The 19,498-nt window shown below is 30.8% G+C and overlaps 1 protein-coding gene across 4 annotated transcripts in view; it reads right to left on the reverse strand.

The window, feature by feature from the left end:
• The window catches only part of LOC145307041 (uncharacterized), a 134,767-nt gene extending 119,663 nt beyond the window's left edge, over positions 1-15,104 (reverse strand). For all 4 annotated transcript variants that reach the window (XM_080149390.1, XM_080149407.1, XM_080149396.1 and 1 more), the window contains exon 1: positions 14,818-15,104. In XM_080149390.1, coding sequence (XP_080005516.1) covers positions 14,818-14,915 — 98 coding nt within the window. In that variant the 5' untranslated portion in view covers positions 14,916-15,104. The remainder of the gene's footprint in view (positions 1-14,817) is intronic.
• Positions 15,105-19,498: the final 4,394 nt, after the last annotated feature.

Genomic DNA, 19,498 nt, shown 5'->3' on the forward strand with positions numbered 1-19,498 from the left:
AAAAGTTATTTGTGGTCTAAATGATTAAATCAATAGTCCATTACAAAAATCAACCCTTTCCCTATCAATCATGCACAGACAGAGACAGACATTCTCATTTTTAATTTTGTATTGTTTGTATGAAAAAGTTTTTTTGTATGCTTTTCTGCCCTTTCTTCCCCCCTTTGATTCTAGAGGCGCAGCCGCTAGTAGTATAATATTACACTAGAAGGTGAGTTAGATTTTAAGCATTAAAACAAAATTATCGCCAGTCAAATGATTGAAATCACTGATTTATTGTTCTTGTTACGTGTATAACAACCCTATTAATTTAATGACCTTTAAATGAACAACATATTATATATTTGCTTGTTGTATAAATTAACAGGATAGGAACAAACGTAAGTGTAAATTAGTAACATAAAATTATTTTTTGAGGAGAAACTACTCTTCAACTATAGTATGTCATTATGTACGTCAATAATGTTTTTTTTATCCATTAACACCACTATTTGTCACGAACACACACCTGTATGACTAGTACAAACACACACATAAATGGATTTATTATTACTTGGATGAATCGCCAGATTTTCATATTTTCTAAGAAAGAGAAACTCTTAACCCCCATTCTATTGGCTAAACGAACTGACAAGTGAATGATGTCCATGTTAGCAACCTAAATTGACGATATTTTCCCCCTGTCCTAATATCCACGTTTATTTTATATCCATTCCCACTTATAACAATGGGTTTATTTTTAACCACAATTAAAACATAAAAAAGATTAATTAATTGATCGATTTATGACCTTCTCCCTAACTGATTAAACTTTTAAAACCCTAATTTTCGGTCTATTTATTTATTACTATGTTCGTTGAGTGTACATATATTAGTGCATTAGAAATTCATCGGTAACATACATGCAAATATTATTACAAGGATACCACAAATGCAATGGTAGCTCTAGCTTAGTTTTCATTAATAAGGAGGAATTTATACATTGTACAGTTACACATATTGCCATAACTGCAGTAGTTCTTTGATTGCACGTCTTTTGCATGGAATATAGTAGATATCAATTAAATGACCTAATGTAATGGTGATGGACTTCCAATATTTATAGATTATAAAATACTTAAAGCTGCGCCCAAAGCAAGGAAGGGAATCAAAAAAGGATAAACCCATTCTAAGACTGAGAAATTCCAAAGGCATGAAAATAGGCTAAAATTATCCCGAAACATAAATAAAGACTCCCAAAAAACGGAAATCTTAATTGGTTCATAAATTATTATTAGACAAACAAAAAAAGTGTACTACCCTATCTAAATGGTTAGAAAATCATAAAAAGACAATAATATCCTTATCTACTTAATATGACAAACAGACAGACGAACAGTTATTCATAGAGTACCATAACTTCGTTAACAATATTAATGAATTATTAGAACATGAATATTCATATGCATATATTTAGTTAATATTGTAACAATAAGCTTTCTCAGTAAATTTTTTTCCTACAATGAAACAGACTTACAGACTAATCTATTTATAGGTTGTCCGTTAATAATAGCATACAAATACTAGTATACCCCTTTATTGCACGACTTTTGACGGAAAGTCTTTGCTCTTTGCTGTGAAAAGTTATTGATTTTGACAAATTAAGGGTCATAGCATTCCCCGAAGACTATTTTTGTCACTCTTCTGGCATAGAATTAATACCAATATTACATCATTAGAAAAACTCAAACCAGACACATCGCCAAAACTGAAGGAAGCGTTCCAATATTTGCTAAATATAGAGCTATCCTTACCTGAAAAGAATAAAAAATAATCAATAATTACATATCAAGTAACAAACAAACAAAAAACAATAGCAATTAAAAAAAATGATACATAGTCAGGGAACGTGATGATTAACCATTCAATTTAATTTGAAATTCACAAAAATAGGCATAAACATGGTTTAAGGGTTATTTGACTAAGGGAAAGTTTGTATTATGAGGATAAAATAATGCAACCGGGTTTGATTGATTGATTGATTGATTGCAATCACCCTAAATCATATACTTTCCAGAATCCTGAATTTAATCCCTAAATATTAGAACAACATTTAATGTTTTCCATATTTACTTGATGGAGGGCTCCAATTAAATTCAAAAAAGTTTATTTATATTCCTGCAACTAAATAATGGTGTTTTGATTATTTGTTTTAGTATTTACCAAGACAAATGTTTGCCGTGTGAAAAGTGTAATTAAAGGTTGAAAAATACAAAAAACTGTATTTTCCGTAATTTTTCGTAATTTTTTTTAAGGGTTAGGTGAATTTTTGTCAAAAATAGCTTACATCAAGAGAAGAATAGCTAATAACACTAAAACATAACCTTCGTCTATAGTCCTAATGTGTTTTTATGGACCAGGACATTATCCTATCATTAGTGTCACACAACAGACAATACAGCAGTATATAAAATGTATAGTATCTGGCTAAATAATTATTCTTTCACCTATAATTCAAAACCTACCTAAGGCAGAATTTCTGCAATGTAATTAAACAAAGAAGAACAATTATTTACTAATAGTTCTATCCATTTATATTATTTTGGCAGGTAATGTCATTAAACCATATAAACTTTTTTAAAGAATAATCTTGACTATTTACCAGCATGTTTTCATTGAAACTTTTTAAAAATCCTTGAAATTTGAAACCCAATCTTTAACAAATCAACAAGAAATACATGTAAATATAGATAAGACAATGGAAGATAAATTTATCTTCTCTCAAGATTAAAACTACGCAATTTTGTTGAAAGTTATTGGGGGTTGATAATCAAACAAAGTTAGTAAAAGTGGCTGACTCAGATTATGACGTCAAAAAAAACTTAACCAATGAGAGGCCAGTATACACTGTAATTGACCAATGGTAAAATTTATAGTGGCCTCTCATTGGTTAATTTTTTTTGACGTCATGATCTGAGTCAGCCACTTTTACTAGCTTCAAAAGGGGGGCGGGTTAGTTTTTTTTCTTTATGCCTAACCCCTGAGATGCCTTTACCCACGGTATTCTTATTCTGCGGGGCTATCTATCCTGTACACAATATAACCTAACCTAACCTAACGTAACCTTAAGTAAACACAAAATGACGAAAAATTACCCCCCATCCCCAATTATTTTCAATTAGCAAAATATTGGGGTTGGAGGGTTCTGTTCTCATTTTTATCATTTTTTATCATTTTTATAGATTTATAAAGCTTCCCTGAAAAGAGATACCAATTAGGACCAAAATGTTTCGAGATTTTTAGCTTCAGACAAAAAAACCTTACAACTTTATATGATAGGATAGGATATTTTAACCAATATTTAAAGACTATATTTAATTGCTAAAAGCCAATGATTTTTTATTAGCTACCATAAAAAATATACAAAATAACGGAAAACTTATCAGACAATAAAATTTTAAAGTATCTTCTGATCATATATTTACTTGAAGCAAAGCTTCTCTGTAATTTAGAGATTTAGCTGTTGGTAGGTTTCATAAATGACACTCTGAAACACATCCAAAAAATAACACAGAACCAGAGAAATATATCAATCAATGACAAGAAAGATGTGTCAAGAATAAGGATTAGTTATTTGTCGCATCCTATTATAGCTTGCTTTCCGAGGATATTAAAATGAAAAAATATAAGATTATGATTACAATTTAATATTTGTGGAAAATTGTCTGTGATACGATGATATGAATGATTTTTCAGTTGGGCTGAGAAACGGTTCTTATTTAATAGGTTTCGAAGTCATACTAGAAAAAGAATTTTATGTTAAGTAAAAAACATAATTTCTTTTTAATTTTATTAAAATATAAATATAATTGTTTAAAATTTTCGAATGTGAATTTACAGATTAAATCAAGTGTAAATAATTTTGTATAAACTCTAGATACACTTTCATTATATGTACATCACTTAAAATGTACATTGGTACATACCCCATATATATTGATTTACATACCTAATGATTATAAACAAACTGCCCCTCCTGTGGATCAAATTAAAGGTTGAAAAGTTTGGCAATGCTTGATTGAACAAAATACTCAAGATTTATTAAAGTAATTAAGGTTTTTGAGCCAACGAATAGAAAAACATGTTTATAAAACTTTGGACACCAGTATAATTCTCTGTCCAACGTCCCTTACCCTCCAACTTGGAATTCATGTTATATCCATGAAAATAAAATTTAGAACATTAGAACATTGCATTCAACCAATTATATAAAAAAAACAAGCGTTGAGACTAGACAATCATTTAGAAGCATAGCTTTTCTGTAATGCAATGATTCATTTCTAACTACCCGGCCCAAGCAAATTGCTTTCTGTTTTTTTTGTTGGGCCTCAGTTGTGTTTATGTTTCCGACGCTATTAGCTGATTTCAAAGACCCCAAACAAAATCAGGACAGGGTCTCTGCCCTGTGGGTAGAGTTACATATAGCTAATGTCCCCTCTATCATTTTACTTTAATTATACCTCCTTAAGTTTCTAATTGTGACATTAATATTTTTGGACTTTAAAAGGATATAATTTGAAAATTAAAGAAAGTCTCTAAATTGGCTTTTACATTCCCCTTAAAGATTATTACGATATAATGCAATTATTTTACCAATAATTTCTCTGAAACATAATTACCATGCTATAATTAAATATCAAATTTGTATTAGATTAAGTTTTATATACACACGTTATCGATGATAACATGGATTTAGTGATAAAATATTCACACAAAAAATAAGCTACCACATAGTTAAAGGAACCCTTTTAAGTCTTGTGGTATTTATCGCTATTCTTATAATGTATTTTCCAGTACAGATTCGAAACTGATTATTATCTACTGGATTAGAAAAAGTTCTAAACCATACTGAAAAATCATGTATCGAATCTTTTCTTAAATATGTAATGTAATGTATAATATAAATGATAGCTAAAAAGTTTGGTATACAAAGAAAATAAAACTTATTTAATTTACACGATAAAGTGTTGAATAACGATTTAAGCAAAATTATAGATTATTTAATTTGTGGAAGATTAAATTATGATCCATTGACCTTTCCCTGTTTTCCATACCTAACAACCACACATGATTTAAAGGCATGGATTTACCAATATTCTTTTCACTTGCTTTCCTTTTAGTTAGTAGCGTAGCTACTCTACGATTAGGGTTTATCTGTACGTCTGTCTGTCACTCGGTAAAAGTATTATATGCATTGTTAAACATTTTCCTTTTTATTCTTTTCTTGTCCTACTATTTTTCTTATTTCTCCATTTTCTCTCAGCTTTTCTCTCCTTAGTCACATAGACACACCCTTATAAGTGCACAGACGAACAAAGTTGAACCATAACCCTCCCCATTTTCTGTGTTAGCTAAACTGTCCTAAACAGTTTTCAATGCTTATAACTAACTATACATTTTGTAAGCTTGCTGCGCTACTTATGGTTATCTGCTTCTTTGTGCTTGTTTTACTTTTCGCACTACCACGATCGGAATTTAACTTGAAATGTAAACATACCATGTGCTCTAGTTCTAATAACTTGATTTTAGTAGATTTACAATACAATTTAACACTGGAAACAGCTGTTATTATATTGTTATTATTATTTTACTATTTTTTCTAGAACCAAGTAAAGTTACAATGTGACAAAAGCCTCACTACGGATATATTAATATTTAATCATTTCAAACATTAGACCTTGCTTTTATAGACCCATCCAATTTAATAATAATCTGACCGATACACTAGTTTTTTTCCATAGCTGTTCTTTAAGACATTTACGGCATGCTCTTGGTCAATATGATGCAGAATTAAAAGTTATTTTGTCTGAATCAATTATTAAAAATTGCATACAGAGTTGTACTTTTCACAAAATTTTTTGCCTTGCCCATTTTGCGAGAATCTAAAACACAAACATACACCCCCCCCCCCCCACCCCGCTTCCATTCCCACCTCCCAACATAGAAGTAAATCTAGTTTAATATTGAATTAAGCATATTTTCATCAAGGCTTTCAGGAAAATTAATAGAAACCTTGGAATTCTGAAGGTCTAATTTACCTAAATTGGAAAATCGTCTACTTTTTCAAAGTTGGACGGAAGTATATAAAAATTCCAAGGAATTAATAATATTAATGTTTCAGTCTAAATTATAAATAGATTTATTGGAATTTTTACATTACAAATTAATGATTTAGGAAACAAGGAAAGTTTTGTTGATAAGTAGCGCAGCTAGCAGGGATCTATCAATGGCCAATAAATTGATGTACATCTCCAATAATAATAAACAAATTACCTATCCTGTAGATTACAATTAGTGGTTGAAACGTTCGGATTATAAAGTCAATGGACAAACGAATCAAAAGTCAATAAAAGTCACTAAAGTTATTAAGCTAAAGGATAAGTACAATTTAACATTTGATTGAAAATTTTATTACATGCAGTTTATACTTCCTGAAAACAAACATCTATTTGCAGAAAAGCTGTACTTCTAAAAAATACAATAAAGTTAAGGCCAACGAACCAGTTAATATTTAATAATTGACATCAGACTAATATAGACATTTGGGTACTTTTTAATAAAATAAATCTATACAATTCTTGTTGAATGTTAAATTTTGGAAAAAATTGGACATATTGACGATCTAAATATCAGGTTAATTTGCTTCTATAGAGTCGTTAAAATGTCCCCAAAGTTTTACAATAATGTTTTCATATTCGCTAGCCTACAATATTAGGGACTTTTATTGATTTGATTGTTTTGATTTTTAAGTTGAATTTCCAAACATTTCAACCCATAATTGTAATCTACAGAAATGGTTATTTTGTTGATCATAATCGGGAATGTACATAACTTTATCAGTCATTGTCTTATCCTTTTAGATCCCTGGGAAACATTAGTGAGAATATATAGCTGAAAATTTGGCAGTTACTGTCATTAAAACTGTGTGTTTAATCATGATAAGTAAAAACCACATCTAATGCAAGATGATTAGATTAAGTAATGTGCAATTACTCATATATTTGTCCTTTCTGTAAATTAAATTCTAATCTATTAGACCCGTTAGTTAGAAAAAAATAGTGTTTATTTGATAATGCAAAAAATTCAAATTAGCCAATAAAAAAGGAAATCATGAAAAGAATACAGCTTTAGACAACCATCCCTTTGATTAAATGGCACTTGTTTAAAAGTATTAACTTTGCATTGCATTGTAATAATTTGCGCCTTTTCCCCCATCTCATAATTAAGTCTTGAGTTATGACGTGGTTTTAACAGAAAAAAGTTTTAAAATTGTACTTATCTTTCCTTTTAATAATGAGAACATCCTAAATCTAACTTCAAGCTATCCAATAATTTTTTTTTGCAGTTTTATAAGATAATCCAAAAAAATGCAAAGCTCACAAATTTTGGTTTTGTGCCTAATTTATCGACAACAACTAAACTGGTCTACATCATAATAAAGACTAACAGGGATACAGAGATAGATAATGGCAAATAAAACAAATCGTACAAAAGCTTAAGGTTAAGAAAATAATTTAAAGAAGTTTTTAATAGTTATTTTTCGCATCGTATTACAGACAGCTTTCCGCGGATATTAAAAAGAAAAATATAAGACTAAAACAAAGTTTGTTAGCCCCGAGAGGCCAAAGGCTCGGGCTAACAAAACTGGTATTATTTTTATTTAATATTCGTGGAAAATTGTCTGTTATACGATGCTATACATGGTTTTCCTGTATGGCTGAGAACCAGTTCTAATCCAGCGGATATTAAACGGTTTCGAAACCATACTGAATTTATTTTTAAACATCCAAGAAACAGTAAAAATTCATTTTATCTAAATAACCTTTTAGTTTTTGGCTCCGTAAAAATAGCTTTTGAATAGACATATAAAAATGAAAGTATTATACGCCCTACTTTGTTTCATACATATACTGGCCAATAATAGGGTTATTAGGCAGGGAGGGAGGCAACATTGGGCTGCTTCTTACACTAGTCCCCAAAGTTTTATAATAAGCTTTTCTTATTCATAGGATTAACAACTTTGGGGACTTTTCTTGAATTCGATTGGTTGGTTCATTAGGTTGAGTGTCCAAAAGTTTCAACTACTAATTGTAATCTACAGAGGGAGTAATTTTGTGTTTCATCATTGGGGATGTACTTTAATTTATTGGCCATTGTCTTTTTCCTTTAGATTCCTGGTTATTAGGAGCGCAGCTACTCTAAAAAAGGGATCGTTTGTAGATCTTTAAGTTAAGTAACCTTTTTTTCTTAGAAAGAAATTTAGCCTACATTAAATTTACCTAAGATTTTTATTTCTGTGTAGCAATACTGCATAAAATCTTATTATTATTGCGTTACTTATGGACATATTTATCTTGTACTAAAATAAATCACCCAGGTGCGAAATACACCACTAGTGCTGAATTATGGCACAGTCCCAGACTTTTTTTTGCATTAAGTTTTCCATTTACTAGCCTTTGTTACACACTCAAAGTTTGGGCATGACGTTCTTTTAAACATTTTCTTTGGTGAGTGTTTTGAACCTCCCCTCCGCCCTTGCCTATTTACTTAAAAATAAGAAAAGAATGATCTTGCGGTGAGACTGTTTTTAGACTTTTTTGTGGCAGTTGTTTTTTTTCAGCATGGCTTCGAAACCGATTAATATTCGATAGATTAGAACCGGTTCTCAGCTATACTAATAAATCATGTATAGCATCGTATTGTAATTTCAAAGAAATATTAAAATAAAAACCTTAAAATTATTACCAGTTTTGTTAGTACGGGCCTTCGACCCCGTTTGAGCACCTCTGGTTTTAATCTTATAATTTTTCATTTTAATATCCACGGAAAGCTGTCTATAATACGATGCGATAAATAACTATTCAATGTCTAGGGCTGATTGTATAACCATTAAATAAGTTTAGAGGAGTACCATTAACGTAAGGGAAATTGATTTGGAAATCATTGTTTATTTCATCTTGTGATCTTAAAACCCTTTTATTTATTCTTTATAACAACTTTTACGTTAGTCGTCACTTTAAATTTGATAACAAGGATAAATAAGTATTGTAGCATTTAAAATAAATTTTAGATATGAAATCAAATTTTTATTATTTATTCCAGTATGGCTTCGAAACCGATTAATATCCGCTGGATTAGAACCGGTACTGAAAAATCATGTACAGCATCGGATTAGAGACAATTTACATCAAATATTAAAATGAGAAATCATAGGATTAAAACCAGTTTTGTTGGACCCAGGAACCGAAGGTCCGGGCTATACATGATTTTTCAGTATGGCTGAGAAAGTTATTTATAATACGAATAGATAAATGAATATTATGATATGAGAATAGGACGATAAATTATAAGAACTTAATTCCATCTATTTTTTTGTGTAAAATTTTGCCTCATTTAGTTAGAATATATGGTGTAATTAAACAGAAAGAAGTGTTGCCATTGTCCATGCTTTTTTATCCCATTGTAAAAAGTAGTAAGACTCTTTTCTGTATCTTAAGATTTCATTAGCTAATAAACCGATTGAGTTCTTATTTTTATGAAAGATTTTATAGGTCCCTGTGTGGTTTTAGGCTATTTTCCTACTTTCCTTACTCCTTCGAACACATAGTTCCTTGATTTTATATACTAAAAATAAATCCTCGTATAAAATCCCATAGAAACAACTGCCCATAATTGTTAAAACAATATATCTTGTTTGTTGTCTTACAGTATCAAAGTTGGGTTTAGAGTCGACATTTTCATTAAAATACATTTAAATACCACCTTTTATTTTTTTGTTATAATACTGTAACTAAATGCCAATAGAACCCGCTGAATGTTGAGTATTTGAGGGTGTCTATTCGATTACACTAAACATTTTATTGTTATCGTTATCAAAACAAAAAATACAAATAAATCGCACATTTCTATAATGGGTACTGAATCGATCATTTACCAGCGAGAGAGAGGGGACAATCGGCTCTTTATTACTCTAGTCTCCAATGCTTTATAATAGCGTTTTCTATTCATTAGCTTAACGACTTTGGGGACTTTTAGTGGATGCTGATTGTTTTGATCATTAAGTAAATTGTCCAGATGTTTCAACCTTAAATTGCCATCTATAGGAGGGGTAATTTTATGTATCATCATTGGGGGTGTACATCAATGTATATGCCACTGTCCTATCCCTTTAGATCCCTGATAATTTACAGATATAATTTTTAGCGGAATCATATGAGCACCCCAAGTATCGTATTTGAGAGCCTGAAGGCCAAGGGCTTCCGTGTCCTAGCATACATATTATAATACGTAGCCAGCCACGGTTACCAACTTATAAATTTATTTAAACTTCTAACGGCTGCGTCCATAGCATCTAAAGCCTCTATACTCGAAGGAATATGTAAAGTTAGAAAAATAGCATATAACCATACCCAGACTTATTTATATAAATAAAAAATAGCCTAAACCATATCAGGAACTATTTTGGTTCAGCGGTTAGCTAGATCCTTCGCTACAGACAAAAAAGCTTACTATTTTATATAATAGGATATCATTATAGGTTAACCTATTTAGTAGAATCATTTTAGGAGATATTTAAACTCTTATGTTAAGATAGATATACCATATATTAATTTGATTTTAGTTGAAGTTAATAAATGCAGGAATCTACAGGCATAATACAGTGGACAATAAATTGATGTACATTCCAATAATGATAAAAAAAATTACACCTTCAGTGGGAAATCAAGATTTTAATAAAAAGTACCCAAAGTTTTCGAGCAAACCGTTGAGAAATCAACGTTATTTACAGTTCTATGTCTTCCCTTTCTGCTCTAAATTTGCCTTTATTTTTCCCTTATTGTAGTTTATTTTCGGCCACCCTGTTGATTCTGAATTAAGCATCTCTAGTCTATTATTAGGCACAGCGCGGCTGTCTACTTAACGATGCACACAACAACACCGTGTATGGGTACTAAGGCAGCGCAGGTGTCTACTTTACGCGCGGGAAATGCGTATGCATCTGGGCTGTGCAGGTGTCTACGCATTTATTAACAACTAATTCAAGTTGCAATAGTTAAGATTGTCATTTTTTAACATCATTATAGTTGTTAAAATGTTGTCACAAAACAAAAACGAAAGTAGCTTAGTACGGAATAGAAATAAAATTATAAAACCTGAAGGAAAATACATAGACTAGCGTTTTTATTGAAGGACAGACAAACAAAGTAGTTATGTTGCATTCACATTATGTTAAATTAAACGTCTTAAAATCTAACTATTAATGCACTTTTACCAAAAACAATTTCTGACAAACACTAAGACATTATGATCAATAGAGTAGATTCGCTACGAATATTATGTTTCATGTAAAATTGTGTATTAGCTTATTCTAAATGCTTGCTTTAATGTTTTAAAATCTTTTGTCAAATGACCTTGGAAAAAACATCATGCATTTATAATTTTATATACTCATGTTTAAATATTGTGATTCGTGTATAATGTTTATAATTTCTTTTTTTTTCTTTAGGTTTTTAGTAGATTTTTATACATTCACGAGGGAGGTGTATGAATGTAAATTAATCACGTTAACTTATTTGTTGGCTTAAAAAACTTTGGGGACTTCATCGACTTGGTTGGTTTTATATCCCAAATGTCCAAAATTTTAATAATGATTTTAATCCACAGAAGATATAATTTTGTTTTTCATCATTGGTATTATATAAATTTTCGTCCATTATTGGAGGAATAAATTAGTCACTGCTAGTTAATAATAACCAATCAAGTTTTAATATTAAGTTAAGAAGTCAACGTGGATCTTCAATAAAATAAACCAAATCTATCATGGGACCTATGTGGACCTCTCCTAAAATGGAGAATTAAAATGTTTTAGTGGTTACACACAAATAAATAATAGGAGAAATGAATAAACTGCGTTTTCATGGATCTGAACCAAAAATACTTTGTAATTGTGAATTGTAAAACAAATAAACAAACCATACAAGAATATTTATTTTTCTGGTATTTGTCAAATTTCTGACAATCTTGTATTATTTTGTCATGCAATTAATCTTACTATATTTGTAACGAAGCTACTCAAGTTTTTCATATGTCTTTATGTCCATCCATTCATTTTTGCTAGTATTTGTAAAATTTTGGACAAACTTGCATTATTTTGTCATGCAAGTAATCTCGTCATGTGTAACGAAGCCACTATAATGTGTAAATTGTCTGTATGTCTAGGCGTTTTCTAAATTTAAAGTTTTCTGGTAGTTATATTTAATGTTAGACATATTGCCGAAATAAATATCAGGCTATGTAGCAGGCTAGTAGTAGCAATATTTCGATTATATTCATAAAAGTGCAACTTTTACTAAATGCAAAAATTGACAAAAACTAATAAAAAGATTTCTGCGATATTTTGGAATTTTTCATTTTTGCTTTTATTATCTTTGCATGTTTCATAATAAAAACAAGAATAACAATATCCATTTATACTGAAATTTCAATAAGAAAATGTTTTCCATATGTAGAGTAGCAACAACATTAAGTATTATTAACATTATACTTGTCACTTACGAACAGATATGCTCCAAATTAAAAGGGACTTCACTGCTATGAAAACATGTATTTGGAAAACGACCAAATCCTTTTTTTTCAAATATCATAATTATCATGTACAATACTTTGTATACTAATAAAAATTGATGTTTTATGAATTAAAAATATGTTAAAAGTATGAAAAAGTGCGTTTAGTAATAAAATTTAATATGCACATGTGTTTTTTACTTCCTATGTCATAATTTTACTAAAAAGCACCTTTTTAAAATTTCCAATTATGTAATATTTTATCAAATTTGTTTAAACAAGGGCATTTTGTGTAAACGTAGCGCAGCAATGATATAAAAGTAATAATAAAAATATTTACATTTTTCCCTGTCAACATTTTTTGGATTCTAACAATTCTAAGGTTTTATGTCGACTTTGATAAAAAGTGGCTGTAGCTGACATAATAGCGACACACTTTAAAAAAAAAACATTTTTCTTTTCCAGTATATTATTATCCGCTGGATTAGAACGGGTTCTCAGCCATACTGAAAAATCATGTATATCATTGTATTACAGACATTCTTTATGAATAATAAAAATTCATAAATTGATACCAGTTTTGTTAACCTGGGCCTTCGGTCCATCGGGCACAACAAAACTGGTTTTAACCTTTTATTTTTCTTATTTGGATCTCCGCGGAAAGCTGTCTATAATAAGATAGCTAAAACACCACATTTAAACAAAGCCAGCTAGAAAATTTATGCTCTCGTTTGCGAACAAAAAAACCATCCTACTACTATTGGAATCAAATTAACATTGAAAAGCATTACGCGACACCATGGCAATTTAAAAATAGTTGTTAAAATGTCATTATTTAGTCACGGACCATCAAGCCTAATCAGGCTGCAATGACTGAATTTTTAGGCTCCAATGACTAAAAGAAATCCGCGAAAATACGAAATAAAAACTCTGCCAAATATTTGCATGATGGCAAATTTTGATATACGGGTTGTTGCAGACATGTTTGGTTTTTCTATGGTATTGTAGTTACCCTATTTCTTGGTTTGACCGTCAGACAGTTTCTTTAGCTTAATAGAGCAAAATAAGAAGTTATAACTTCTGACTAGCAAAATTAGCACAAAATACATACTTCAAAACCATTTTATTTGAGAAGATCTATTTACTTGTCAAACTGTGTCAACTTTACGCTAATTTTTTTTCATTAAATTTTTACATACAATAATATATTATGTTTTATACATCGTTTCGAAACCGATTAATAACCGCTGGATTAGAATCGGCCATACTGAAAAATTAGGAATAGCATATTATTAAATTACGTATAATTGACTTTTATTTTAAAATTCGTTGAAAATTGTCTGTCATACGATAATAAACGTGAATTTTCAGTAGGACTGAGAACCAGTTCTAATTCAGCGGATATCAATCAGTTTCGATGCCATACTGGAATAGTTATTTCTCGCATCGTATTATAAACGGCTTTCCGCGGATATAGAAAGTACAATTATGAGATTAAAACTAGTTTTTTTAGTCCCGAGGTGCCGAAGGCACCGGCTAAAAAACTGGTTTTAATTTTATAATTGTACATTTCTATATTCGTAGAAAGCTGGATATAATACGATGCTAGACATAGTTTTTTCGTATGTATGAGAACCGGTTCCTATCCACCGGATTCGAATAAATAAGAGAAAAAATCTTTCCTTGAATTTTTAAAGTATTAAATTATGTGTTTTTGTAGCAGGAATGTATTAGGGAGTAGAATTGATTGAAAATGAGTTAAATAACGAAATTTAAATACTGTAGAAAAGACTCTTCTTCTATAGGATGTTGGCATCCTTGTTGTTATTAAGATTATACAAGCCATGAATTTGTATTACAATAGTGTTTTAAATTACAAAATATTATCAGAATTAAATATAATATTTTGTGTTTTAAAAACATACTGTTTAAAAAAATAACAAAAATATGTGTATCCATAAATAGCGTAGCAATGACAAACTAGCAAAAATGTAAATGGTATTTTTTTAGGGTATCTTTTGCATATTTATGTCTTATTTGAAATAAACATATACTCTATATTAATTTAAATAAACAGAATGCTAAATTGCAGACAACGATTCTATAACGTACGTTGTCGACGTACAGACTTTCATTGTTGAAAGTCTTTGCACAAGGACATTAATTTTCACACCCAATTAATTATGGGGTGTGCAGAAAAAAACCTGTACTCACCCGCAAGTGCAAATCTCGCAAATACATTTCCCACTCGCGGCTCCGTCCTTTTTTGCAACTTTGGACGTGTCCGCCTTTTTGGACTCTTTCCGTTTCATTTTTTCATTCAATTTTTAGGGTTCACTTTATAACTTGTATTATACATATACATTTAATTTATATTAGTATAAAAATATATAATTTATGCAAAAACAAAAGGGGCCTTGCAATTTTTTTGCAAGATTTTTTGTGTGTAGCCCCCTAGCAGTTATGTTTGATGACGAACGGGGAACGCTTGACTGGCAAAAGGCCCATGAATATTTGAGTATGCGGGGGGGGGGGTGGATGGATGGATAATGAAAGGGAATGGGTAAAAGGGATAGCAGCGCTATTACTTTGGAAGTATCAGGTGTGTGAATGTGTGTGTGTGTATGCATTGACGACACACACACACCTTTACCATAGCGTATTTGAGAAAGAGAGAGAGAGAGAAATGGGAGTCGCAACCATAGACACATTTAACATACAGCTTTATAAAAACACACACATAATGATAGTGACATGTTAAAGATAACAAACACCGCGATAACTACGTCAAAGGGAGGTGGGTAAAGGCATGGAAAGCAAAGCAACAGGCATAACTTGAAGCAATATGGTTTTGGGCACTCAAAATCATTAATAATCACAGCTGTTTTTTTTTCAATGTCATTTCAAAAAGAGAACATTAATTACATTTATTATTTATGAACCACAAATAACAATAAAAAAATAATCAAATAATGAGTGTTTTGAACATTTTTAGGCAAGGTGCAAAAATTGGGCGAAAAATATGTGTGCGTGTGTGTATTTGAGCGTGCGAGCCAGCGCGTTTTACAAGATGCTGAAGTAGTAAGAAAAAAGGGTATCCATGAGGGGGGGGGGGGGTATTTTTGACAATACCCAAAAAGGACAAGATAGATAGTCAGTGGCGTGGGGGGGGGGGGGGGGCGGGGATGTTTAAAAGCAGAAAAGCATAGCTTGATATGAGTCATATATGTAGATATGGTTCTGGGGGCCAAGGGGGGTATGCCATTATTTTCAAAGCATTTATCTAAACGAATTATTTTCTTTGGAGCGCAAATAGTTTTAGTATAAGAATTAAAAGGCAGCTATTTGCAAAAAATCAGTATATTTTGGAAGAATAAAACAGATTTGCAGCTGTTCTTGCATGTTGACTTCACTTAATTATGATTAATAAATTGAAATTAAAATTATAATGATTAAAAACGATTAAAATTGTTGAAATTGAAACTTAATTTTTTGCTTAAACCAATAAAAGCCCATCTCAATTCAAAAAAGGTCAAATGCCTGTTTTAAAAATTTTATTTTTAAGACTTAATTTTAATATCTTTGAAGCCCGAAAACTGGTCGCTTTGGTTGATGCTTCTAGAAGGACTTTTGACGGGGTTGTATGCCCCCTCTCCCCTCCCCTATTTCCCAATCTAACTCTAAAGATGCCCGTTAATTCTAGAATCTATGTATACTCACAGATACAGGGATATCATAATGAGAAATAAAATTTTACAAATTATGAAATTAATAGTTTTGTCTTTATTTGGGGTATGCTTTATTTATCTTTGATTTAACTGTTTTTAATCTAATGTGATTTAATAGTTTAAAATTACACACAATTATTACAATATATACAAATGTATTTTTCTATGAATAACCAAAGAAAAAGATATGAATAGATTTATAACCCTAGATGGGATGTAACGCAATGATATAACCTAAAAAATGAATTATAATTATTGTATATCTAAAAGGATTCGTTTAAAATCATAAATAATAAAAAATGACCTCTCCCCATAAAAAGAATATTTTTTATTTTTACTTTGAAACTAAAATGAAAATAGGGGGAGCATCAAATTCAACCCCCCACACCTCAAGTGTCCCTAGAGGCCTCTATGAGGCGTAGCCGCCAGTCCTTATATATAAGTAATAGGAAGTTTGTATAAGTATTTGTGTGTGTTGCGAAGGAAATCGCAAACCTGCATGGTTTTTCTTTGCCACCACCATCCCTAGAGAAATGGTCCCTAATAACACCCCCCCCCCTTCCCACATCAATAAAAGCGCATTGCTCCCTCCCCCTAGGAGCGTATCCGCTAGTTATAAACATTTTATTTGTCCATCAAGAATAAGATCTTGTTAAATTCTCAATTTTAGGGAACTTCACAAAGCTCCTTCAATGGTTTTAGGCTATTCAATGTTAAAGCAAAGGATTCTCTATTCAGAATTTCAAGACCCTAAATCCTCAGGGCAAAGCCTCTATTTTACATTTTTTTTTTGATTTTGCGTTTACAGGATAAAAGGTTTGGTGATTTTTCATTACTTCATATTTTATATTTTACGAAAAGCCACTGTGATTGCTGTAGCAATAGAAATAGAAGAATAGAAGCATATTCTGAACACTTTTTTCGTAAAATCTAAGAAGGAACATTTCTAGAGACAAAAGTATTGTTAACTTTCGACTCAAGCTGATGTGGATTCTTAAAAAATTATAGACTCGCTACTCGATAGTGAGGCAAAATTATTTTTGTGAAAAATCATCCAAAAGCACATTAAAAATCTACAAAAATTAAACAAAATCATATGTTAATAACCCGTTTTAGATTTTATTTAATTTTTGTATACTTTTTTATTTGATTTTGGAGGATTTTTCACAAAAATAATTTTGCCTCACCAGCGAGTAGCCAGCCTAACTTTTTTTTAAGAATCCGCCTCGTTTCGAAGCTTTCAAATTTTAACGAAATTTTTGGGCAATTAACTCTGATTCCGCAAAGCTTTCTACTAAGAAAATATACTGTTTACAGCTGACTTTTATCTATGTATGAAATGAAAAAAACATGCATTCGTAACAAGATGTGTACAAAATTTCAACCAATGAAATTAAATGTATGTACCGATGCGATTCTTCTATTGGATCAATCAGACATTCCCTCTCTTTCTTAGTACCTTTATTGCTGTAGTTTTATAAGCCTCTTATGTCAAAAAGTAAGGTTTTTTGGTATATCCTTTTAGATCTTAGTGAATCCTACTTTAACTCCTGGTTTTTAATTATATTTCATTTCTGAATTTATGTCCTATAGGGTCTGTTTTAGGTTGTTTTTTTACCATTGTTAAATAATGTGCCCTTACAAAGCAAGTAAAAAATAAAATTAACGTCCAGCTAAACTACTATAGACTGAAGAGGGTGCCATGTTCACCGAAATACATATATTTCTAAATAAACAATTATGAAGTAAAGGACTTATTTACATTCGTGCTTTTTTACTCCAGTGAATTTATCATATAATGAATTAAGCAAAAACCTATAGTTAATATCTTAGGCAAGCTTAGAAGTTAGGGTTCCTTAGCCCTGCATAGATTTGAAGGAAAATGTAAGTCTTAAGAAATTCTACCTAAAATTTTATATACTCCTGGCTCCTATTAATATTCTAGCACTTGAAACATTTCTACGAACGTAAACAATTCGTTGACTGACCTTACTTATAGAGTAGCAGTGCATAAAATAATATTAAAAATTAATGATCGAGTTTGATATTGATTTATTGTATCAGGAATCACATTAATTTTACATACACTACACACTTACCTGGTATTGGGAATCACATTAATTTTACATACACAGATACCTGGTATTGGGAATCCTGACCTTCAAGGTACACTCCAATTTTTGTACTTATCTGATAATAATGATTTCTGCGGTTCCCCTAAAATAGCCTAATTTTTCGTTTGTTTGTCCAGTTCTTTAGGTCAGGTTAGGTTACAATAGGTACTGGTCATATAAACATTATCTTTTATAAAGCAGTTTTTCAACAAATTTACTTACAATTTTGCTTCCACTCTTATACATTTATATTCTGATTATTCAGTTCTGACACTATTTAAGTGTTAATGTCCATTTGTCCTACCGTTTCAGTGCTTCGCTTTTATAGATATTGTCATCCTTGTTTGAATGCGGATTTCTAGAAAAACAAACTACAATGTTATAAGTGAAGCCTTTATTCAAGCTTAAAATTTTACTAATTCAGTTCTGACACTCTCCAAGTGTCAATTGGTTCGTTTTCCCTATCTTTTCAAAGCTTCGCTTTTATGGCTGTTGTCACCCTTGTTTAAAAGCGTAGGTCCGTGCGTACGTTACGAACAGCTCTTTACAATGATATTTATACCCACGGCATAAGAGTAAATGATAGAATGCCTGCTTGATGAGTGTCGGGTTCGAGTCTGATCCACACCGCGTCATACCAGGGAAGTTAAAAACGGTAGTTACCTACTAAATTACTAGTTTATAAAAGGATGGCTGAAAAAAGACCATATTTTTGTTGTTAAACCAAACGTAGCCCTGTAGTGCATTGGAAAATTTACATACGTGTGTGTTGCAAAATTCAATAAAAATAATCCATAATTAATTTGGTCTTTCTTTCATTTTAATGCATTTCAATACATCGCACGTCGACTAAAAGAAAATAGAACATGAAAATTAATGTTGACTTGACCGTTTAATAAATCAAAAAGTTTTTAAGGGCTGCTTGATCTATTAAACAAATTCAACTACATTTTTGACACATACAACTAGAAAAACAGCCAAATGGCCTAATAGCTGTTTGTTTATACAATACATCCTTTGCAAGTGCAACCCCCCCCCCCCCCCCCCCAATAA

The sequence above is a fragment of the Acartia tonsa genome, chromosome 2 (genome assembly GCF_053477335.1).
Source record: "Acartia tonsa isolate MP-2025a chromosome 2, ASM5347733v1, whole genome shotgun sequence".
Classification (NCBI taxonomy): domain Eukaryota; kingdom Metazoa; phylum Arthropoda; class Copepoda; order Calanoida; family Acartiidae; genus Acartia; species Acartia tonsa.